At 40.5% G+C, this 26,744-nt stretch overlaps 1 protein-coding gene across 1 annotated transcript; it reads left to right on the plus strand.

Moving 5' to 3' along the window:
- Positions 1-354: 354 nt before the first annotated feature.
- On the plus strand, positions 355-2,695 carry LOC311002913 (beta-1,3-galactosyltransferase 1). Its single transcript, XM_083994503.1, has 2 exons — positions 355-650; positions 888-2,695. The coding sequence occupies exon 2, from the start codon at positions 919-921 to the stop codon at positions 2,089-2,091; it is 1,173 nt and encodes a 390-aa protein (XP_083850629.1). The 5' UTR covers positions 355-650; positions 888-918; the 3' UTR covers positions 2,092-2,695.
- The last annotated feature ends 24,049 nt before the right edge of the window (positions 2,696-26,744 follow it).

Genomic DNA, 26,744 nt, shown 5'->3' on the forward strand with positions numbered 1-26,744 from the left:
TTATTATTATAAATATACAATAAAATACACTTTATAAATAGGCAAGTTAAAACAACAAGTCTCCTCAAGCAACCCCCCCATAAAAACAATATCTCAGCCAAAGTCACTTCCTCTTTTCTTTCACACACCCGTCTTCCCTTTCAACACACACACACACATACACACACACACACACACACACACACACACATACATACACCCGGGTGTTATTCGTGATAAAGGCACAACAGCTCAGCCAAGAGAAGCTGTGCCCAAAGCCTCTGGAGAAAATTCAGCATTTCATTGGCTTTGAAGGGGGGGAAAAAAAGAAAAAAAAACCTAGCAAACCAAGGGGTGGAGCAAACAAAGGTGTGGTTTCCCTGCAGGTAAAAAAAAGGAACACACTGCCATGGTTACTTGATCGAGTCAGGAACTCACTAGACCACTACATCGCAGGATCCCAGTATGTCTGAGAGAAGCAGGAACGAGGAGTCACAACCGGGAGAAAACACTTGTCGATTGCTACTTTTTTGACACAACACACACAGGTCAGAGTCAAACTTAACTGCAACTGAATCCTTGCATGAATTTTTCAGTGGAGTTACAGAAACAGCAACAATTTTTTGCTGAAAACCCGTGTTCGAAACTGGATTTTTTAAGGGAGAACAAAGGTACGTGAGCTTTTTTAAATATTATTTGCTGCGCTCCTGCCAAACGAGGAAGCAGGAAGGAAGGCAGTGCTGTAGAAAAACCTCACAGGACATTCTTTAATGAGTTATCTGTGAAACAGTCTGCTCTGCCCTATGCTCTGCATAGTGTTTCCATGGCTATTTTTCCAGAACAAACCGCTGATAACAGATCTCTTCTCTGCTGTCACCCCTGTCTCACTATCTTATCTCCCCTCTCAGCCAGGGAGCGGTGGTGGTGGATGGTGGGAAAATGGCAGAAGGCAGGCAATGGTGTATTTGGCCACGACGCTATTGGTTTTTCTGCATTCTGCTATTTGCCGGGATTTTGCTCTTTTACATGACAGACAAGCAGGACCTGTCGACCGACTGGAACCCAAGGCAGTGGATTCAGGATAAAGTCCCAAAATGGTGGGATCACTTAAATGGTCCCATCAAGAGACCCCCTGCACCTGCGCCGGCCTCTGCTGCTAAGTCCAGACCCGACAACGACTCAGTTCCACAAACTGAGAATGTACTTCCAAGAGCCACAACAAACCTGACTACAGAATTTCCGGCGGTGCTTCCGACACCGGCTCCTTACGTGTCCCCTGGACCATACTTGGTGGAATACCCTGCTGACTATCACTTCATTATCAACGAGCCACAGAAATGTGAGCAGCAGAAACCCTTCCTGGTTCTGATGGTCCCTGTGGCGACCCAAAACTTAAATCACCGCAATATCATCCGCAACACGTGGGGAAGTGAATCTCTGATCCTGGGCAAAGTGGTGAGCCTCTTTTTCCTGGTGGGGCTGCACCCGGGAAAGGAGGGGGAGAAAATCCAAGAGGAGCTGCTACAGGAGAGCAAAGAGCATCACGACCTGCTCCAGAGCAACTTTGTGGACTGCTACAAGAACCTGACCATCAAGACCATGGTGATGCTGGAGTGGCTGGACGCACACTGCTCAAGTGCCTCCTACGCCATGAAGATTGATTCAGACATGTTTCTAAATGTACCAAACCTCATTAATTTGTTGCTAAAAGCTCCAAAGACGAACTACATGACCGGACTTGTAGCAAGAGGAGCTGCAGTTCTGAGAGACCGCACATCTAAATGGTTCTTACCCAGTGAGATTTATTCTCAGTCACAGTACCCTCGTTACGCTTTGGGTTTGGGCTACGTTCTGTCATTAGACCTCCCTAAAAAGCTTGTGGAGGCATCCAGACACGTTAAAGCTGTTTACATTGAAGATGTGTATCTGGGGCTGTGCATGCAGCACCTGGAAATCCCCCCCACCGACCCCCCAGACTGGGGTTTTTTCAACGTCTTTCCTGTGTCGTACAGTCGCTGTGCTTACTCCAGACTCATTGCCACCACAACTCATGAAAACACAGATCGTATGTGGGTGTGGACAGATTTTAAAAAACCTGGTCGATATTGCTGATGGGACAGCTGAAGGAGACATGGACCAATGTCTTGACAACCAGGACTGCAATGTTATATTTAAACAAAACACCTCGGCTTTAAGATTTCAGTGTTAAACAGAACAAGACTTTTTGCAACAGTGATTTTTGCTGTTTGGATCGTGGATTAACATTATTCCGGGGAATTATTGTTCTTTAACCAACAAACCACACTGTCCAGCAATCCAATAAAGACTGAAGTGATCAAGTATTTTTTTACAATAAAGAAAATAACAAGAAAGAGGGGTAAAATATGTGTAAACAGTACGGTCTGTAGATAATTAATATAAAACTATTGTTTTTACTTTTGAGGATGTATTTTGAGCTTCCTCAAAGCAAGTTTGACAGAGTTTCTAAGCCTTAGGGTCTGATGAAATGCTTTTCCAGTCGTGAATTTGTGGAATTAAACAGTGCAAACATTGAGCACATTGTCACATAATGCCACAAACGTTCAGAAACTCTGCATTTCACTGTGTTTGGGTCGCCACACCAACCCATCTGCTCAGTTGTGCAGCTGGTAAATGTACAAAGTGAATGAAGGGTGGTATTTTAAAGAGGCTCTGGCTTATGAATAGTAGCGTCAGAGTCCGGTGACTCCTCCTCAACATGTCTTATATAGGAATAAGTCACTTTAGGTTTTGGCCATGGTCAGTTTTGTTATTCATTAGGCCTGTCATTTGTAAAGATAGTTTTGGTTGGTGGCTGGCCACCATGTTTTTAATTGGAGTGATTCAATACATTCTACTGTTTTCATGCTAATTGCCATCTTTACCCTAAGCCTGACATTTGAGGGTCATGGCTATTTCAAAACTGCTTTTAAAGCACCATCTTCTGGCCAGTTGGGCTCATTTTTCTTGGGAAGCAAATTCAAATTATTTCAAAATGTTGTGCCAAGTTTCATGTTTGGAGCTCATTCCAGGTCATGGGAGTATGAATTGACTTATAGACAGAAGGATAGTTTAATTTTTTTTCAATAATGAATTTACAGGTAAATTAGTGTGTAAAAGCTATAAACACATGGCAGCATTCAGACATTAATGATGTTACTTTCTTTGTGTCTTTAACTCAACACAACATAAGTGATGACGACTAACACTAAGCAGTATTTATTGTAATCACTGCTGCTGTGGATACTGGCAGCCCCCCCCCCCCCCCCCCCCCCCCTGGCCACCATGAAAACACAGATCCCCATACCCCCCCCCCATCCTGACCCCACCCTCAGGGTATTTCAAGTGATGTGGGACATAAATCGACAGTCTGTGATCCACAGTTTATTCAAAGCTAAAATGCAGCTTCAGCAGTTCATTAGGTCAAAGTACTGTAAAGTGTTTTTAGTAACTTAGAAATTCAATATTCTTTATTTGAGTTGCTTTAATGACATTTAGCTATGTTAAATGAATGCAGTTATTCTTTACATACATGAGCTGCACTCTTATAATGACGTTTTACTTTCCAATTCATGCATTACAACCCATGCCTGTGTTTTGAACCCCCACTATCAAGAGTAGTCTATTTTTGTATATTTTTTGTCCACCCACAAAACACTGTTCTGCTTCCATAAATTTGCTGTGAAAAACATCTTTAGGTTGTGTCCTAATGCAGTTTGAGTGAGGTGTAGTTTGTGACAAGAGTAACTGTGTAATATTGTGTTAATCATGGTGTTAAGTGCTGTTCTTCTCCCACGGATTCTTCCAACGTTGTGGTTCAATCTCAGCACTGATGATTTCATGATTACATCTATTAAAAGCACTTTGAAACACAGATTCTATAGGAATGAAGTTCATTCTTTAATCGGCAAGATGAGGCAGAATAAGAACATGTTTACTTTTAACACTATATTAAATAAATTGATTATAGCACTATGATATAGTTGAAAGCACATATTTAGCACATGTGTATTTGTCAAAAATTAAAAGTATACAACATATAACAGACTCTGACTAATAGTGTAATCAAAAATGTTGTAGTTTTTTTATATTGCCATTAATAATGTGTTTATATTCTGCCAACAAAAGCAGTTATAAATGTTGACAAATACATCAATGTAGCATATTCCAATGTCTGTTTAAATCAAATCAAAAGATATTTGTTTAAAACTGTTACATGTATATTTTCCATGGTATAATAGCAAGATATGAAAATGTTTTAATGAAGGGTTGAACACAATGTAATAAACTAGAATTTCTAATGCTGCAACCAGCTTCATTGCTAGTTACAGGGAGAGAGAAATCAAATTATAGTATGTATCAAATAAATCACTGTGAATTTATTTTCCTCCCCAATGGTTGACCACTCAGAAACAGTGAAACACTGTAAAGTGAATGTTGTGATGCAGAGACACCATGTGGCCTTTTTGTGCACTACAGCTGAGGAAACTATATTTTTGTTTGTGTACTGTATGTGCAATAGTTTGTTGGTTATATTTATTTAATTTATAGGTGAAACATTTGAGGTTTCCTATGGTACAGAATATTAAAAAGGAGTGTGTATTGTTGCTGTGACTTTCAGATTTTTCTTTACACTTTTCCAAGTGGTGAAATGGCACTTGGATACCGCCCAAGCCGAGCGGGTAGCCCTAATCAATATAAGAGTTGAATGTAAGTTTATTGTCAATCCAAATGCCAACGTATTTGTACACAGAGTCTTTCAATATGGAAACCATTTAGAGTGAGGGTGTGAAAATTAGAGCACATTTCACTAGTATTTGAAAACAGCATCCATTTAGTTTTTTGTGCGTTCAGGGTGAGTTTAAAGCCCCTGTACGGAACTTTTAACTGGATACGCAAAAGTCTCTGGTTTCTGCTGATGTGTCTCTGTTACCTACAACAGCAAATGAGCCCATCAGTGTGAAGATACGCTATTTAGTAGTAGTAGTCTAATTCTATACCTCTGGAAGGCATGGTCGGGTCGGACCACAGGCGAAACGATACGAATAGATACATTACACTGCTAAAAAAAAAAAAAAGCAAGTCCCGTCTTCTTTCCGACGTTTACAAAATAAATCTACACGCGCCGGCCAGACAAACGTCTTCATGACAGTGTGAAATGCAGTCTTCATTCCGCCGCTTTCGTCCACAGGGGCCGCCAAAATCAACACTAAATGAAAAGTCTGTACGGGCTTTAAGATGAATAAATGCTGTATTGAAGGAAACGTTTTTCATGGCTATTTCAGGAGAGTTTGCGATGCAGTATAAGATTGTATCATCTGCGTATGAGAATAGTAGTTTTATAATGATGAAAATAGTCACAAGGGTTTGGAGAGGTCAATGAATATGGCGGCACAATGACATTTTTCATCCAGGGCGGTTATAATATTGTTCATGACCAGAGTGGTGGCAGTGAGGGTTCATCATCCAGAGACTGAGCTGTTACAGCTGGAGAAGAATACCTAGCCTCACTATCAAAAAGGTGGCCAGCAGCACTAAAATGTCTGTTAAATGCATCGCAAATGTTAATCTGGAATAAGGTCATTAAGCTTAAAGCCCCAGTATGTAACTTATTTGGCTTTTTATTAGCAGATATCTAATATAGCCTAAATATTTTTTTTGCTCCTTTTCTTTTCATTTATTATTATTATTTTTTATTTTTTCTCTCCTTTTTTTTTATTTATTTATTTCCTTTTTATTAACTTTCTGTAATTTGACCTGGCCTACTGGTTGCCACAGACCATAATTAGGAGCATTAACGGCTCAAAGGCCTGCATTGGGAGTCATGCAGGTTTTTTTTGTTGCCCCGCGTGGGGTGGGGAGAGGGAGGGGGGGTACATGTTTAAGTGTTTTTGTAAATATTTTTTGTTTTATTACCACTGAGCCTTATATCTTGTTTTTATTTCATGGTCATTCTCCCCTGGTGTTGTTTGAAAGTTTTAGGGTACCATGACAAGCCTTAACTCTTTAGATGGGAATGCAGTATGTTATGCCTCTTGGAATGTAAAGGGCCTGAACAAGCCTGAAAAAAGGGCCCGTGTTTTATCACATCTCAAACATCTACAGGTTGATACTGCATTTATTTCAGAATCGCATCTTGCTGATAAGGACCATCTTAGCATTCGGAAAGACTGGGTAAGACAAATATTCCACTCAAACTTTACACAGAAATCACGAGGGGCAGCTATCTTAATTAATAAGAAAATCCAGTTTAACCCTTCATACAGTATATTAACGCAGATCCCTTTGGTCGATATGTAGTGGTTACTGGTAATTTGCTTGGTGTCCCAGTGACTCTGGCAAGTTTATATGCTCCTAACTTTGATGACGAGAAATTTTTTACCACTTTTTTTTCGTCTCTACCCGACTTGAATAAATACTACCTCATCGCAGGCGGGGACTTTACCTGTGTTCTGAATCCTAGTCTGGATAGATCAGCTATTTCTTCTCAGCCTCTGACGAGGTCGGCCAAATGCATTAAGGCATTCCTCTCCACTTACAAAATTACGGACCCTTGGCGATTTAAAAACCCTTCAGACCGAACCTATTCTTTTTTTCCCCCAGTTCACCAGTCATTTAGCCGTATAGATTACTTTTTGGTTGATTGTAAATTACTTCCCTTAATTCAAGAATGTAAATATGAGGCTATTGTCATCTCAGATCATGCTCCCCACGTTATGAAAATGCTGTTTACCAAGCCTATAAGAACCAGAACATGGCGCTTTAATAATGTTCTGTTATCAGATGAATCATTTTCTGAGTTTATTAAGACACAAATAGAATATTTCATGTTGATAAACGACACGTGTGAAGTCTCAAGGGGTATACTGTGGGAAAGTTTAAAATGTTTTATACGTGGTCAGATCATTTATTATTCTTCTACTGTAAACAAACGTAGACGGGAGCGCATCACCAACATAACAGACCAAATTATTGAACTTGATAGCCGCTACTCATTTATGCCCAGCCCAGACCTTGCTGAGCAGAGGCTCACACTCCAAACTGAGTTCGACCTTCTCTCCACAAGAGATACTGCCCAGCAGCTGTTACGCTCCCGTCATAGATCATATGAATATGGTGAGAAACCAGGGAAACTCCTGGCTTGGCAGATACGACAATCGGCTGCTTCTAAGATGATAACTGAAATTAATACCAGCAATGGAAAAACTTCCTTAGATCCCAGGGAAATAAACACAGCGTTTAAACAATATTACTCTCAATTATATGTATCAGAATCCATGGTGGACACGACTCAGGTGGAATCCTTTCTTAGTAAATTACCTATTCCACATGTCTCTAACGAGAATAAGGCTATGCTGGAAGAACCCTTTAGCATTGAGGAATTAAATAATTCATTTACATGCATGCAGAGCTCCAAGGCCCCAGGCCCAGATGGGTTCACCTTGGAGTTCTACAGAGCCTTCTTTGGTCAGATCTCTGCCCTTTTGCTGGACGTTTTCAACGAATCATTCTCAGGGGCTGATAAGTCACTCCCCCCCACTTTTTATATGGCCTCCATTTCTTTGATACTTAAGCAGGACAAAGACCCACTCGAACCAGGTTCATATAGACCCATCAGCCTCCTTAATGTTGACACCAAGCTATTGGCAAAGACACTGGCCTTTAGGCTCGAGAGAGTTCTCCCGTCAGTGATCTCAGAAGACCAAACCGGATTTATTAAAAACAGATTTTTATTCTCAAATATTCGAAGACTTTTTAATATAATTTACTCCCCTAGCCCAGACCCAACAATCCCAGAGATATTGATTTCAATGGACGCTGAGAAGGCTTTTGATAGGGTCGAGTGGGTTTTTTTGTTTACTGCAATGAGAAAGTTTGGTTTTGGTGAACGATTCATTTCCTGGGTGAAACTCCTGTATAAGGCTCCCCAAGCATATATCCTGACTAATAATCTCCGCTCAGACCCTTTTCCTCTTTACAGAGGGACTAGGCAGGGCTGCCCGCTCTCCCCCTGCTGTTCGCCCTGGTTATTGAACCTTTAGCTATTGCATTACGATCTTCTGGTCAATTTCAGGGTGTACACAGGGGAAGTAGAGAACATAGGGTTTCCTTATATGCAGATGACCTGCTCTTATATGCTCAGAGTCTGGCTGAATCAATCCCACACATTTTGTCTCTGTTGAAGGAATTTGGTAGAGTTTCTGGATATAAACTCAATCTCTCTAAGAGTGAACTATTCCCAATAAACTTGGCTGCTCAGAGTATCCTACTCCCAATTTCCGTTCAAGGTGGTACAGGGCTCATTTAAACACCTGGGGGTGATGGTCAATAGAACATACTCAGATCTGTTCAAACTGAACTTTAAGACACTCTTGGAGCGTACCGTCAGAGACCTGGGGAGTTGGTCCCACCTCCCATTGACCCTGGCAGGAAAAGTGAATATCGTAAAAATGAATGTTCTCCCAAGGTTTATGTTTTTGTTCCAATGTATCCCTATTGTGCTAAACAAATCTTTTTTTGGACAATTGGACAGTGAAATCTCTAAGTTTGTGTGGAACAAAAGAAAGCCAAGGATTAGGAGGGCTTTCCTGCAGCGCCCAAAATGTGTTGGTGGGCTGGGCCTCCCGAACTTTAAGAACTATTACTGGGCTTGCAACATAAGAAACCTCTCATTCTGGAACAGGTACAGAGAGTTTGATGACCGGCCTGCTTGGCTCCACATCGAGGAGGACTCATGTCGACCCACATCGTTGGGTGCCCTGTTGTTTTCCCCTCTCCCTATATCTCACGACTACACCCATCACAACCCTGTGGTGGACCACTCACTGCGAATTTGGGCCAAGATGAGATATAGTTTTGGTTGGCAGAGGGGGTCCCTCATTGGCTCCCTTGTCCCCAAACCAACACTTTGTCCCATCGCTGGAAAGTAACACCTTCCAGCGATGGTCTGGTAATGGGATCAGTAGAATGAGGGATTTGTACATAGATGGTTTATTTCCTACATTTTATCAGTTATGTAAAAGATTTAACCTACCACCGTCTCACTTTTTTGCTTATCTTCAGATCCGGAGCTACATCCAGTCCAACACAGTTACATGCCCAAATATTCCCGAACCTATGCAATTGAATGTACTTTTTTCTGTTGATCCCACAACTAGAGGAGTGATATCCTTTATTTACAACCAATTATCTGCATACGCAGAGATCACTTTCTAGACCATCTAAAAAATGCTTGGGAGGAAGACTTGGGCTTAGAACTGTCAACAGACCAATGGAAGAATGCACAGAGGAATGTCCACACCTCCTCCATATGTGCTAGACATGGCCTCATACAGTTAAAGGTTTTGCATAGAGCTCATCTCTCCAAAGTTAAAATTTGTAAAATGTACCCAGATTCAGATCCACTATGTGACCGATGCAAGATTCACCCAGCCACACTGGCACATATGTTTTGGTCATGCCCAAAGTTGTCACAGTATTGGACTTCTATATTCAAGACTCTGTCAGACTGCTTTGGGCATGTACTTGACCCTGACCCGGTGTTGGCCATTTTGGGGGTTGCAGGGGAGAACAGCCCCCTGAGGGGGTCTAATAAAGTTGTGGCCAGGTTCACAACTTTATTAGCCCGCAGACTCATTCTGCTCAACTGGAAACAGGCAAACCCACCATCTCACATAATGTGGAGGAGAGATGCCATGCAACACCTGGCGTTGGAAAAGCTGAGATTTACTCTGCGGGGCTCTGAAGAGAGCTTCCAGGACTTGGCGCTCCTTCATAGAGTTAGTGGCTGGGTAGTCTACACTCCCCTCCTCTTATTCTTTTTTCTTTTTCCTCAATCATTTTCTATCATGTAAACTGTACGGCTGTAGTTTTTTTTTTTTTCACAAATGATTGAATGACTCTTAGTAACTGAAAGATGTATAGGTAATTGCTTTCTTATTGTTTTTTATTATTATAATTTATTTTTATGTCGTTCCCTTGTTGTTGGTGTTTTTCGTTGTTTGGTGTTTTTTGTTTTGTTTTTTTTGTATGTTGTATTTTTTTTTTTTTTCTGTCCGCGTGTTGTTTAACCTATTTTATTTCCCCCATTTCTGTAGTTTGTTATATGAGCGTCTTATGTGGGATAAAATAAAATAAAAATATATTAAAAATATAGCCTACGTATTTCACTCAAGTCTTTTCGGTGGAGCATGTTTATACATATACAATTGAGAGAAACGTTTTTGTAAAAAAAAAAAAAAAAATCTAAGGCTAATTCAACATCAGGAATATCAGAAGTATGTGTTACTGTGGGAGAGATCACCAAGGAAAGCTCGCTCATTGAAATTTCTAAAACTTCTTTTTAAAATGATTTACTAAGAGGTTTTTGTTTGTGAAGCTTTTGTCGTTGTCATGTGTGATTGTTGACTGCGTGTTTATTGTTTGTCTTAATAAAAATATGAAGGGAATTTTTTTTTTTTTTAAATATTATCAAAATAAGCAGCCAGCAGAGAAGAGCACTGTTTAAAAGACAGGGTTTGTGCAGGAAAAGCATTTCTAAAATGATAGAAATTAGTTTAAGAGGCGAGTTTACGGCGAGTTAGGATGACGGGGCTCCAAGAGACGCATGCATGCGCATTGAGAGAGCGAGAGAGAGAGTAGAAACATCAAAGAAGACACAATACAAAATACAGATGACTTTAAGAAACTTTAATTTATCCTTTTTTTGTCTTTATTGCAAATAGTTTAAAAAGTGCATAGTTGCAAAAAATAACATGAACAGAACTGAACAAATGTTTCAGGTGAGCCAAGCAGCAGCATAGGAGTCAATGAGGCTTTCACTGTTTGCACAACACGCCAAAACAACTTAGACTGTGAGGAGGAACTACCTCTTTGGGCAAGTGAATGGTCTCGTCATTACAAATCTGAAAGATCCTCAACATTTAATAATAGCTCATGTTGGTGGCATTGTTAATTCTAGTTCTAGTAACTAGTAACAGTTTATGTTTCGAAGTCAAAGGCAACACTAATGAGAATATAAATATTGGCATTGCACCATAAAATGTTCTTAAGTGTGAGACCATCTAATAATACTAAACTCATAGATTAACTTAATTAACCATTTGAGTCATCAACATTCACAGTTTGTCAAATGAGTTTTAAAACAAACACAACTATATTCACTGGCCCGTTCACTGTGAGCAAATCAACATTAACTTTAATCACAATGAAAAAATTAAAACAAATATAAATATCTATATCTATATATCTATATAAACTATATATATAGATAGATATAAAAGCATTGCATTTTAGCCTAAAAAGGCTTACTTCACATGAAAACAGCACAGATGCTTTAGTGTTATTGAAGCTAAATCTTTAAAATGTGTCTTAAAGATTAATTTAACGCATGTGTACCTTACACATAATAAACATGTGCCAAATACTGTCCTGTCTTAAAGGAACAGCTCTCCATTTTGGGAAATGTGCTAACAGTTTCCCTTCACATCTAGCTGCTGCCCACTAGGGCATAAAGTGACCATATGATGAGAGGTTCCTTTGTCATATTTCACATTTATCAGTAAAACAATATTTAAAAAATGGCAACGGGCAAAATGAGGAGCATCTCGTTGCTGGCGAGTGAAAGCATTCACTCATGTCTTTGGTTTAATCAACAAATTAACAAATACAAATACACAGTGCAAATGACTAGCTTAGGCTATAAATGTCTTCATCTGAAGCTTTAGTTTATGCGGCACATGCTGATTGCTGGCAAATGAAAAACCCTTGAACTCTTGGGGCCCGGGACCTGTTCAGTAATCTGTCCATGATATTAAGTATTAGTGTAATATTTGACATCAGGCTGATAAGGAAATTAGCTATTGCCTATAATCAATAGAAAAAACAGCACTGATGTGGGTGTATGATATGATTAATTACTCAGATCACTTGGGCACAGCACAGGTACAGGCCACAGGGACAGGGAGGGGCTTTTCTATGAGCACATACTGTTGTGGGTCATTATCACACTTAGTCTTCTTCATGACCTTCATGCGAGTAAACACCGGCACAGAGTTGTAGCTCAGGTTTTCCTGCTGGTTGATGATGCATCCCTGACAGAGGCACTCTGCAAAGGAGATCTTGGAGGGAATCCTGTCAACTTCCTCGTGTATGCTGAGGGAGACAATCAGACAGTGGACACTCACATAAGTTGTCAAGGCAGCAGGGTCATAGCTCAAGATCATTGTTACTTTCCCCATAACTGTTATTCCTGCTAATTAAAACATTTGACAAAAATTAAACAATTTAAAAAAAAATGCTATAATGTATGATAAAAACATACACATCTTCACAAAGGGGTGGCGCTTCACAACCATTTCAGACTGTGAAGTTGAAGTCTGCAACATATACATACAGTATATGTGTAACGGATGTGCACTCACTCCACCCATAAAAGACGTGCTAACCAACCTGCCAAGCGGTTGTCAACCTCTTGGCGAAGAGGTTAGCATTGCGCCTCCGGTGCGGGAGGTCGTGAGATCGAACCCCACCTAGGGCAGGCCGTGAGAAACACAACGCAGAGGGCCAGATATGACATCGGCTACATATGCTTACTGTTGGCAGAACCCTGGGGCTGTTGATTTTGTCTGTTTTTATTACTGGAGTGTGATGAATGTTAAAGGTGTTCAGAAATGGCCGTTTGTCCTGTTTGTCGCGCCGAGTTTCCACGAGTTGCCGCACGAGTTTAAACGAGTAAGGAAAACGAATTTGATTGGTTGTTATAGAGCGGGCGGGATATTCAATGTTTGGGGCTAGACCGAGCTCGGTGTGTGTGTGTGTGTGTGTGTGTACAGACGTTTGATTGACGGATGACGGATCCAATATCAGTGGCTGATGAATCGTGAGCAGGCTGACGTATAATCCGTGCACCTGTATTATCCAATGCGGAAAAAAACACACTTTACTCGAAAATAGACTTTTGCACAAAGTTTGACCTACATCGTCTGATAGATGAGTTATTACACTATTCAATTTTCTTTTCTGTTCGCCTTTAAGGTTGGTTGGCAGACCCTCCAAGGGTTGTGTTTTGAAAAAGTCGTTAAAATCAGACATAGCACAGAGTTGCTCCAATGGTCATGAGTTTGTTTTAAGGCACTAAAAATAACACAGAGCCATTTTGCCAGCAGACAGCATCATCTTTTTCCGGGTTTGTGCAAAAATGACTCTCAGGTCAAATTATGTGAGTGTGACTAAGACATATTTGAGGGCATAGTCACACCAGGAAAGTCCGATAGTTCACTTGCCTTGGTGTGGACCAAATATTTTTTAACTTGGTGCGGTTTGTATTCACATTACATTTTTTTACTACTACTACTAGGACTACTAGGGATGCACTCCGTTAACTGATAACAAGAACTTTGCCTTCAGTCATATTTCGCAGCAAAAGATTAGTCTACTTAGCCTACAGTAGGCTATGTGCCCGTTATGCAGCAGTCCTCGTGAAGGACGGTCAGACAACAAACAGAGGATGGTGCGGCTGCACAGCTTTAGCAGCATGTGTGTATTATAACAACAAGATAAACATTGTTAATCATCCTCTCAGGATGATCGTGTTGCTGATCGGCACCTAGTCACAGACACTCAGAGCATTTAATTCCTATCAGTTAATGGTTATTAATCGGATAGCGAGCTTCTGTTAAGTGATTCGTATCACTTAGGTGATTTCCAAGTGTTTTGCAAAGACAACAAGCAAATCCAGTAGCATGTATATAACACTTAGAAATGATCGGCCAATAGGAGGATCATGAAACCACCATATTAGACATATGGACATACACATACTGTATAGGAATGTTGTATTACTGTATTAACATTGATATGAAGAAATAACCTCTGTTTTAAGTTTTCCAAACCAACATCAAAGGACCTGGAACTGAGGAAACTGCACGTAGATAATGCACCATTAGTAGGCTAATATTAATCTGCCAGACAGAAAAGATTTAAAGGGACAACGAGGAGTTTCTATTTGGTTATTTAAAAGTCTCACGTTAATGTGGGTGAATCTACGCTACCCACACTTGTTAATGGGCCCATTTTCGATAAATATATCGTTTTGTCTCTATCGTTATTTTGTTATTATTAGTGGTGGCGGAAATGCTGGGCGAGCCGACCAGCGTTTCTTTACTTTCGGTTTCGTGGCGAGTCATGAGAAAAACGCCGCCGAATCGCCGTTTATGGTCGGAACTACGACGGTATGTGATCGTCTTTGAACCTCTGACTTTAATTCTTGATGAATGAAAACATGAGTCCGTCTTGCGCCGGTCAAAGAATTTTACGGTGCGCGGAGGTTCATAAATGTAGTGTGAAAACGCTTTGCTTTTCCAAAACCCCTCGTTGTCCCTTTAAACAAATAATGAATAAACACAAACTTTACAGAAGGGACATTCCAACCACATACCATCATCAGGAATGTTCATTGTCTAAATAAATGGGAGTGTCTTCTGGCCTTTAGTCTGACTACACACTACTAGACAATTTTAGACCACACCTCCTCCAACAATTGGGATTTTAGGAATGTCACATATTATCATTTATAAAAACAATCATAAAGTTATGTCAATATGATTCATTCACTGGGCCTGATCAAGTCACAGCCACACCAATCTCAATTCAGATCTGCCTCCGATACAAGTAACCGCAGAGAGCGAGCAGACAGGGGAGCATCACCAATGTCACCAATGCTGTGTAATTTTCACTGCAAAATGTATAAGCTGTCTTTATTCCATCTTCACAGCCAAAATTTCACCCAAAACATTTTTGTCCTTTTTTTGTATTTCACTGCATATTTGTTTTTTTTATGAAGTCACGTTTGATCATACAAGTGTCTGTGAGATCTCGTGATCTGGCCAAATCATCTATTGTGTGTGTTCTGGGGTTTACAACATTAAAAATTGGTTCAAACCGGCCTTTGTCATGGGAGACTGCTGTCTGTGGTCTCCAGTGTTTTTTCAAATCGGTTACGGTTTTAATATTTTCTGGTGTGTAGAAGAAACAATTACAGAGTAACACTGCTATCAATTAACAGTGAAGTTTTAGTTAGAGGCTTGTAGTGGTTTGGGGGCAGTTTTTCTTGACCATAGTGACCATAAGCAAGATAATTCCTTAATATTCATTCAGTAGATGACATAGAAATTCAGTAACAACTGATGCATAACAACTGTATTTCAGCAGTCAAACCAGTGACTGTTTATTTAAAATACAAAACATTGTTTAACATTCACTGTTGTCTAGCATATTTAGCCCACAGTTAACAGGTTGATGTGCATCATTTTTCTTCTTAGAAGAGAAGACAGGTGATTCTCTCGCTTACTCTTCTAAATTTAAATAGAACCTATAGTGTGACTAACATGGTGTTTTAGCAACTCGGTGAGGCATCAGCAACTGCCGAAGCAGGGTAGGTCAATAATGAATATTCTAATCTTAAATTAAAGTAATCACGAGTAGCTAATCAATAGCTTGATCTGTAGCAATATCATCAAAAGTCAGAACCTCAAAGATGTTCAATGAGACTAAAACAGAGAAAAGCATCAAACTCTTTCTTTCTTTGTATATTCTTGGCACTTTAAAATGACTCAAATGGAAAACATAACTATAGGCTACTGATTTATTAATGTTCTGACAGTTGTCTATTCAATTAATTATCGAGACTCTAAGCCCCCCTCCCCCTCGTGCGTGCTGCACTCACCTGTACTTCCATGGCGTAAGGGAGCGGTTTGCCAATACACCGCGCATCTCTTGGGTCGCCTGCGCGCATGTCCGCGGCGGCGACGTCTTCAACCTGTCGAAGATCTGCGGCTTCCAGTGTTTCTTCATGAAGCGGTCGGACTTGGTTTTGAGCTGCTCCTTGCTGATGCACCTGGAGTCACTGGTCGGTGCAGCGCTCAAAAACAATGTCTGATCGCTGAAGAGCAGCAAGTAGCCCAGAGAGATCTATAAACATTTATGTATACAAATAAAATAAAATAAATAATAATATAGGCTATCTTTTTTTTTTTATGGGAATAAAACATTAAAAAATGGGTTATGTGGATGTGAATAAAAGTAGGCAACGCTCCCCCTGTTCAGGCTCTTAATTACCATTTGCAGGCTGACCCATCTCATCTTGAACCCGCAGGCTAACATCTCTGTCTGTGGATGCGGGCTCCATTGGACACTGCACCTTTATTTAAATACCCGGCCGGCCTCCGCCTGGTAGGCGTGGACAATCCTCAAGGTATTTCCCTCTGCTGATCAAAGCCTCACCCACATGTTGTCGCGGTATGAATGACTCCTAGTTTTATCTTACTAATATAGCCCATACAAAAAACGAATTGTTAGGCTATTTTAAAAGTTGTTTAAAAATCCACAGTTTTTCCAGTTTTCATTGAAGTTATTTGTTTCATTATCGCTTCTGTGACGTCTCCCAGCCGTCGTTTCCTCGGCAACAGTGCCTCATGTTCATCAGCTGCAGGCGACTCGGGTGGTGCCTTCGTATAACGGCACGTCAGAGGGTGGTCTTAATAGCTGACGTCCACAACAACACGGGGTTTGGGGATCTCTCGTTTCCCTGTTCGCCCACGTAGAGGAAGCAATAGTTGTGAGCGCCAGCCGCCTTATCAGTTAGAAATTGACAGGGATATCCCGCTGTCGGAGTAAACATGGAGCTACACACACACACACACACACACACACACACACACACACACACACACACACACACACACACACACACACACACACACACACACACACAGAGAGAGAGAGAGAGAGAGAGAGAGAGATCTAAAATCGGTGCCCTATAGAGCGCAGCAATGGGGATCCTAACAAATAAAAAAATGTCGCCACCAGAGGTCACCCGTTTCATTAGGCTACTGTAACATCATAGAAAGTGTGAATGAAGCCTATAATGGACTAATTGAACACTGATTATTAAAATGAAGCATTTCCCTATGCGATTGTGATCAGTTTTGATAGAATGAAGTGATTAAGTTTATTCATGCACTTTGGCACTGTGGTAGGCTACCTTCACTAATCAGAGTAGGAGACTGGGGATGATTAGGGCTACTTTTGTCTCAGCTCCTATAAGTGTAGGGTCTCAAATTATGACACAAAGTCCCTTAATTTGTCCATTACAAATAGAAATGCCTAAAACCTCTTAAAGTATATATCATAATTTATTATTTGCTTTCGAGTACAAGGAGTGCCACTGTTATAACCAACCTACCCCACTACCAGGGTAGGTTGGTTGTAACAGTGGCACTCCTTGTAGCTACTTGGTAGGTTGGGTAAATTGTAACAGTGATATTCAAGAACTAAAAACTGTAGTCTACCTGCACTGTGGTTTCAGTGAAATGACTCACATTTTACCTAAGAACATGCTCTTTCTTCTTAAGTTTCCCAATTCAAACTTCAACAGTATCAGTAGCCTACTACTAATCAAAATATAGATTTGGTCCAAAAGATTAGTTTCTTTCCTGATTTTTTTTTTTTTTTTTTTTCAGGAAAGATTTTTGCCACTCTTACATTGACTGCAGTTGTTCCCATGACAGCAGAGGTCAAAATGTTTTCAAAAATTCAGTTCTTGAGACAAAATTATGATATTTGCCAAACTTCATCGACCATAACTCCAAAATATTGTCATTTTTTTTTCAGGAAGATTGAAAATGTATTCAGCAAGAATTGGATGGTATATGTTTACAGTACTGTTTACAGTCAAACGTTTTCATGCACTGTAGGCTCAATTTTTCAAAATTGTGGCAGACAGTCTGAAGATGCAGTGTAGCAAATAAAAAAGAGGAGGAAGAAGAAGAAAACAGTAGGTTCCTGGTAGGTACTGTTGTTGTTGTGTATCCATGGTTGCAAATGTCTTGTTGATGATGTGTCCGTAGTTTTCTGTCTAAATCTGATCGAGCATGTGCATCACGGATGGACAAATGTGTGTGTCGGAGTTGAATTTTTTTAGTCACTTTTGTGTCATTGATATGCACAGGCACACATTAACACACCGATCATGACTGCAGAAGTTTAGGAGTCAGATTGAAAGTTGCCTTGCCTAAAATGGGTTAATTTTGGTCTCCAATTTTAAACAGATATTGCTGATTTTTCTCTGTCACTTTGATGCAATTTTATTTATTTATCATCTTTGCTTTTTTTCAGTTTTTCAAGTCTCCAGGTTATTCTTTGAATTTAAATTACATTTTTAAAAAGGTCTGCCCTCATTTTTATCAGAAACCTACAAAAGTAATAATTATATAATACATTTTGGTATAGTACCTTTCACAGAAATAAAATTCAAAGTGCTTGACAGCAGTTCTGAAACTAATCTAAATATTGTATTTGTCTTTATAACACATTTTTCTCCCCATTATAGTCAATTTCATCCAAACATTAAGGTTATCTGTCCTCCACTGGCTTGGATATACAGTTCCATACAGTGATCTTCAGTGACTGTGCCAAGATCAGGTGAGAGGTTTAAATGTTCATAGTGCAGTAAACACTGATCCAGTGAAATCATTTTCAATCTTGTGACTATATGAATCCGGTCTTCATGAAAATAACTAACATTGTGCAGAAAACACAAATATGTTTACAGTACAGTAGGCTACTTTCCATCTCCTACTGTTATTTACCAGACCTAAATTCATGATCAGTTATGTGTATTTACTATTTAAACAAACACTTGCAGAGGAGAACGTGGCTAAGAAACCAAAACATCCTGTGAACCATGTCATCTTGGCGCTCAGCCAGACCACTTCGTAAAAAAAAGAATGACTCAGCCAGTGTGATTCATTGCCATAGCTGTCCCCTCCCCCTCTGAACCTGCAGGTATAAATCCTCCCAGGTCTGTAATTAGCAGCACAGAGGAAGGCTTACCCACTCTTGAGGTGGAATGGCAGAAGAAGATTCAAACAGTGTCTAAACTTTATTTATCAATCTTCTATTATTTTTAGTTTGGTGTATGTTTATTTTTCATTCTCATATGCAGATATGTACACTGAATGTTACAACGACAGTCGTTGGAGTCACAAGAGACCATTTGTGAACAGTTATTCTTTGAGGCTAGATTGTTGAATCACCTGGGAAGGGATGAAAGGGCGGCATTGTAAATTGGAGACAGGTGATGTCTCAGACCTCCTCCTCTGTTTAGGGATGGTTTCTCTACTTTTACATAGATGGCTTCTTTTACTCCTCTTTTACTCCTCTTTCAAGCCATCTGTCCTCTCTGTCTAGGATGTGGACATTGTTGTCATCAAAGGAGTGGGCTTTCTCCTTGAGATGTAAATGGACAGCAGAGTCCAAACCTGAGGAGTTAGCTCTCCTGTGTTGGGCCATGCGTTTGTGCACTGGTTGTTTTGTTTCTCCAGTGTAGAGGTCTTTGCATTCCTCGTTGCATTGGACAGCATAAACCCGACTGCTTTTGTGGGTGTGTGGTGTTCTGTCCTTGGGATGTACCTGTCTCTGTCTGAGTGTGTTGCTGGGTTTGAAATACACAGGGATGCAGTGTTTGCTGAAAATCCTCCTGAGTTTCTCTGATACCCCAGCCACATACGCAGGGCCGGCCGCTGGCATAAACACTCTATGCGGTTGTTTAGGGCCACAGCCGTTAGGTGGGGGGCCACATGATCAGAAAGGTACCGGGGTTCATCAAGTCATTTAAACTTTCAGAGGTCTGCACGTGCACGCTATGAGCTTTACATGTAATTTGACGTCAATATTCAGCTTCTTTTATCTCACATTTGAGACATTTGGTGAAAATAGAATGGCAGAATGACAACATTTGTGCTCAAAAAGCAATCTTACAAAATTTCATTTTAGACTTGTTTTCTACACTTATCTATTACTGTATTCATATCCTATTTCAAGCACCAAAACAGTTCATTCTCATGACTGAAGGTGTGTTTTCACAAGGGATTTGAAATTTTTCAAAAAGCAGACCTCAAATTTCCAGCATTTGGCCTAAATTATTTCTTTAAACAGTGTTCTAGGACAAACTGGCCTCAGTGTACTTACAGCGGAGGTTCTAATATTTAGACATAAAACACTTGTTACATCTGCAAGTGTCTTAAAAAGATAAATTTAAGAAAATATGTAAAAGTCGAGAAAATCAACAACACAAACAAAAATCTTGTTTAAGGCCACCAAAACCCTAGGGCCGGCCCTGCACATACGGGATGACTATGTTGTTTCTCTTGCTTTGTTTTTTATTTCTCAACCACTTTGGTTTTCTATCTGGAAGCAGCTGCCGTTTTCACAAAAGTCCAGCTGGGGTAACCATGTTGTGAGGGAGCCTCTCTGTGACGTCAGCTGCTTCCAGAAAGAAAACCAAAGTAGTTGAGAAATAAAAAACAAAGCAAGAGAAACAACATAGTCATCCCGTATGTGGCTGAGGTATCAGAGAAACTCCTGTGGTAGTTTATATGCAAAAGTAGGCTAATGTATCCCCACACGTGGCTTTTATGGCAACATCTTCCTTGAAGTAGGGCCATATATTACATTACATATTACATCGACTCCAGCTCTCAGACAACACAAACCCTGAATACTCAATTGAACCGCTGCCAGCTGCAAAACAGTTGCAAAACAGCTTGTATCCTAGAGCCTCTATTAGCCTCTGTCATCCTCACTCCATTACACAACCTGGGTGTACCACATACCTACACTATAAACTGTCTAATGACCTCATCCTCGGGGCCACAGCAGAAAACTAGAGGCTATTCATATGCAGCTGATATGACTAAACTAGTCAAATCAGCACCAGTGCTTAATCACTATCAATGTGATTTTTCACTTCAGGTGAGAATTTCAGGTCAACTATTTACATGGAGTATGATTGGATGTCGCCTGGTGTTTACAACCTTAGACAATATATAACATTTTTCTTAAAATAAAGCCTATTTATACAACAGTTAGTTCCGACCGGTCCCAACCGAGCAATTTGATTGGACAACGAGACATTCCATAGTGCTGATATACAGTATAACAGCACTGGGACTTTTCACAGACATAATCACTCCGCTGTTCAGCTGGACAGGAGCTAAGTCAGAGCCAGCCAGGCTCCCCATACAGGAGCTGCCCCATCTCTCTGCTGCTGCTGCTGCTGTTGCTGCTGCTGCTGCTACAGTTATAAACGGACCTGAACATTAAAACCTGGACCTGACCTGGTCCGTCTAATTGGCGATAAATCTCTACTAAACCCGGCTGGAAAAAAAATCGCCGCGGGGGCAACTACGTTTTGACGGTGATGTGTTTTGATATTAGCATTAGCTGTTGTTAGCCACGTAGCTCAGCTACTTAGCTTCAACTGTGTTTATATTGATTACATAGATGATAAACAAATGTAATACGGTATCGATAACGTCTCTGTATGTCTTCATGCTGGTCCTGTTGCTGCGGTGCTGATCAGACACGGGCTCAGAACCAGAACCAGCACTGGAAGCAGCTCGGTGGAAAACCTAGCAGCTAGTAGCAAGCTAGTATGAACTGTTTATGTGTTGCCTGGCAACAGCCTTGTCTCCCTTCCAGTTGCAGAACTATTTCTGTTGGCGGAGCTAAATAAATGATTGAATAAACAAACAAATCATAATCTCTTGTAGTTTATTACTGTTCTAAAATGCGCTCGTAGCACTGTTGTATAAAAGCAATATCACACTCGAGGTCGTGCTGTTGTACTGTATATCAGCACGGTGTGATTATCTGCGGCACTCGGCCTGCGGCCTCGTGCCTACGACCGAATCACAGCCGTGCTGATATACAGTACAACAGCACTCCCTCTCGTGTGATATTGCTTAAATATATATAAGCCTTCGGGGTGTCACTCTGCAGCACCAAGAAAATCTACCAGCGCTGAGTTGTTTCCTGTAAACTTTCTCTTGATGAAAGATGAATTGTCTGTACAATCATTAATTACCTTTTTTTTAATTTTTTTTTTACTTTTGGTAAACACAGTTTTTAAAAGTATGGCTTTTTGTCAAAACCTAACACACAAAAACCAAAAACATGGACGCAGAATACACATTTTCAGATATCTCTTGCACAGCAAACACCTCATTCAAAACTACAACTTATATATACAACACACAAGTAGCAAATAAGTAGCTTTTCCCAGATGCCATTTGCACACTGATGTGCCAAGTATAAGATATTATTATTGAGAGTCTTGCATTTTCATTTGTAGCATACTGAAAATAAGACCACAAATCCAAATAAACACAAATCCAATGGGGAATTTTATTTAAATTTTTTTAAACAGCACATTACAGTATGCCGCATGTCATATGTCACTGTCCATCCCGTCTTGTGTGTGCATCCGGCCACAGCACCTCATCTCACATCATCAACGTTTTGCAAATCTGGTCAATAGCTCGGCTACATGAGTTAGAAGTTTCTATAATTGTGCCACAAGGACCAGATTTTGTGAATCATTTTTGAAAGAATGACGGCAAATAGGGAAACTCCAATACTACATGGACCATCCTGTGGTTTACCTGCATCAATCAGTTGTTGACCAATGGTGTAACTTTAATCACACAGTGACAGACATTCAGGGATGTGGCCTTGGCCCATGACAGAACCAGCCAATAATGTATCTAGATTGGTCTGATACTAACTTGGAAGCCAAACATCCATTGGTTGAAACACAGGTCAAACCAGCTGAAGTAACGTCTGCATGCTTGTTGTGACAACCAACATTTCTGGTCAAATAGGTGCCAGAACTTTGGGGACTTTCTCAGTGATCCTGTTCAGTCTTATTCATTATCAGCAGCACCAGCAGCAGCAGCAGCAGTAGCAGTAGCAGGTATTTTATTTAAAGTGACATAATCACCCCCTGCAGGCCCTCGGCAACCTGAGAGACACCAAAACACAGACATGTAGTTTCTCCCTCTACCATTCAGCCACACTTATCTAGTCTTATCTAGACATTCTGATGTCATTGCTGTAGATCTTGGTGGTGTGGATGGGATTACACCTGTGTGGGGATCCTTCAGCATCAGGCCCCTGCATGCGCTAACAATTCAGGGTGGGTCCCATCCATCAGCCGCTAGTTCATTTGTGCTGCCAGGCGTTCACTGAGTGCAGCTAGCTTTACTAGTCAGTAGCAAGGGGGCAGTTGTCGGTCTGAGAAGTGAAGCTCACTTCCGCGTTCAAAAAACTGCAACCCCCTCAGCTGCCTCTGGGGGCTGGTGTCAGAAAGCAGCATTCTCCATAGACCCCCATGTTAAAATCGCCGACTTTACATCCTCAATAAACATGATCAAAGCCTGGTGTCATGACGTTTTTTGGTCTCAATTGATAGTTTCTACCGGGAAACGATGTGTTCAGATCATACACAGCAAATAAAATCATATTCACCCACAGAGCATTTGTTAGACACTACATAAAATAATTTAGGACACAGCATCCAGGGCATGTGATTATGTAACCGGAAATGTTTATTGTTAAAGGGATACGCCAACATTTTTTTTCGTGTCTTGCCTCACTCCCAAGTCCATGACCAGCAGATAGACACCATCCTTTCGACTGTGCGTGCAGTAACAAGGGAGATACGGGCAGAGCTGCCGCACCGCTAATTAGCTAGTCCCCCTCCTCTTCCATGCACTCGTCTACTGTGTCTCTGATTGTGTCTCTCCAATGTTGATATGAGCTTGCAGGACCAACCAAACAAAAGTGATCAATTTTGAGTCGTTGTGTTTAACAGAAAAATAGTGCAAATAGTGTTTTACTAGATGAAGGTTGTTTATGGTTGTAATAAAGGCCAAAGCAGTCGCGCTGGCACCCAAGTGAGATGTGACTGGACAGATCGCTCGGAAAAGACACTAATGTTATTTATTCGCTCGAGTTAAGAGTGTGACTTTATTGCTGTATACAGACTGTCTCCTCCGCTATCTGATGGCCCTGTTCCGTGCGTAGATGAACAGACAGTAAGTTATTCCCGTGATAATGAACAATTTATATTTATTTTGGCTCATAATTAGTTGTTGAGCCGTTAGTTCATATAGCTATACACGCGTGCTATTCCTGTTTGAATGTTTTACAGTTGGATTAAGGTTTATGTTTAGTGTAGAATACCCCAGTAAAGACTTAAAGCTGCATCCTGCCTCCTGTCCAGTGTGTTTTGACTGACACCCTAGGGTGAGTGCTGTCCAGACCTTGCAAACCAGAACTCCTATTCTATTGTCAGAAGGATTATCAATTCAGTGACTGAGTTTAGACAACTAGCAATTGATTCGGACAACAGGAATTAGTGTTTCAGCAATTCAGAAAAGACACCTTTTGATGCAGTAAAAATTAATGAAGCAATCCACAGTGTTTGAGGAACCACTTGAAACAAAACACAATAACAATGCATTACTGTGACGTATAACAGCAGACGGGATTCTTCAAGGCTCCTTTTACAAACCTCAATCATAACATGGGGTGATGCAACGCCACAGCAGTCTCCTCCCCCTCACTATAAATGTTTGTCTCCTCTATTTAGACGCACATGACTGAGTTCCTGCTCTGACTTGAACTCTCTCTCGTTCTCACACATGGATGACTCAGCAAGTTTCTAACAGCTTTTAACATGATGCAATACAGGCCCTGCTTTGACAAACATGCAGCATGCGAATTCTGTGTGACCCATTTACTTATCAGCAATTTCTCATGTGATAAATTACTTTTAGGATGTAATCAATATCAAACAATGATACACTTCAAAAGTGTAAGGAAAATTACGTCACTTTGATTTGTTAAAAGAAATACACTCCAGGAAACATTCTAGTTTTGTCCCGGAAGTCAGAGGAAAGGAAGGGAATTCCAACGGTGTCAACCACACCGGTGTGGGCTGGCCTTGTTTTAGATTTAAGACCTAGATTTAGATGTAAGACCTGCATTGCTTCAGTCTGACGTCAAACACTAAACAAAATTCGCTGAACCAAATTCTCAGCAGCCTAAACTCAAAATGTGTTGTTCATCTGTTGTTCAATCTCATCTCTTGAGATCAATTTGAGCTTCTCATATTCATATATCATTCTGTGATCATTTGTTACTTCTCCTGAGGGTCCCTTAGGAGCAAGAGATAAGCTAAAAAGAGACAAGACACCAGTAAGACAAAGGAGGTTGAATTGAGAAAACAATTTGAGCAATACTTGAGAATTGGGATAAACAGATGAGATCTCGTAATTGTATAACCCTGATCTCAATTATGTCTTTGTTATTTGAATGAGAATTAAAGAGAATAACATGAGATGAATCTGAGACTTTTATGAGACAAATCTGAGAAGTATGAGCCGTAAAAGAGATCTTATCATTGTGTGTCCAATGTCTCTTCCATCTCTTAATTATTTCTCTTACTGAAGCTATATGAGAATGATATCTGAGCTATATTTGAGAAATACAAGAACAAATTGAGAATGCAATTTAAAGATGAATAAACTTTAGTAATTAGAAATAACTGTAAAAACAATACTCAATATTGAAAAGTTGAAAACTTTATTTGTGTGACACCATTACTACAACACTTCCAGATTGTAAAAAACAAAACAAAACAAAAACACACTGACCAGCACTGCTGTGGTACGTGGAAAAACAATGTTTGGCTCAAACACATGAAACCATGTGAAAAGTATGGTGGCCTGGAGGTGCAAACCAACATTACAAAATCCAAAACACTTTCACAAAGCTCAAGACAAATTTACATTTTAGGAAACATTTTTACATATCATAAAACAAAATTACAGACACATAAGGCGCGTTTCCACTGCAGGAACTTCGGGGTAATTTTACGGGGCCAGCCCCATTGGTGCGTGTCTCCACTGCAGGAACCCCCCCCCCCCACAGGGCCGCCAGGAACCTTTACGGGGCCGAACGGAGTCCCTGCCTGGGGGTGGGTACTCGGATCGGCCCTGAAGAAGTCCTGGTGGGGCTTAAGATTTACTCTGTGCTGATTGGTCAGACTCAAAGCAGGATCATGTGACGCTAAGAGGAAGCCCCAAAATAAGATGCATTTTTATAACCCAACGTTACTACAGACGGAAAAACGGCCGGAAAAAAGAGAGAATAACTCTGTAAAAGACGAGTAGCAGTAGGCCTGGTAAAAAAAAAAGAGAGTGGTAAATAGGCGATCGCGGGATTACGTGACGACCGAGACATCTTTTTTTTTTTTTAAAGAAAGCGTCTATACTGACAGAAAAAATCAACAACAAGAGCAGTAAAAAAACAACAACAAAAAAAACGCTGCACAAGGACCACGCAATGATCGAAACTGTTGCACGTCGCCATAAGCCCCGGTGGGTCCTGTCTGCAGTGGAGACACGGCCACTGAGAGGGCCGAGTGAGAGGATGGTTCCTGTAGAAGTTCCTATACCGACTCCTTTTACCGGGAACTCCTGCAGTGGAAACACGGCTATAGTCTACTACCAGCGCCATTGCCGGCAACGGTACCGATCGCTGTCCATCTTGGGTCAGCAACGACAACAACAACTCGTATTGGCTGCTTCTGTTATCACTTCTGGTTCAACCCCGGAGTTGGTGCATTCCCTTTCCGGTTGATGTTATTTGTAAATTTGTTTTGGGACTTGAAAATTTGTCTCGGTGTTTGTAAAAATGTTTCATTTCTTGTTCATTTGTTTTCTGAAATGTAAATTTGTTTTGGGACTTGTAAATGTGTTATTGTAATGTAATTTTGTTTTATGATATGTAAAAATGTTTCCTAAAATGTAAATTTGTCTCGAGCTTTGTAAAAGTGTTTC

The sequence above is a fragment of the Trachurus trachurus genome (genome assembly GCF_905171665.1).
Source record: "Trachurus trachurus genome assembly, chromosome: 3".
Lineage (NCBI taxonomy): Eukaryota > Metazoa > Chordata > Actinopteri > Carangiformes > Carangidae > Trachurus > Trachurus trachurus.

Excerpts from the sequence above, each read along its gene's own strand:
- LOC311002913 (XM_083994503.1), top strand. The coding sequence starts at position 919 with ATGGCAGAAGGCAGGCAATGGTGTATTTGGCCACGACGCTATTGGTTT.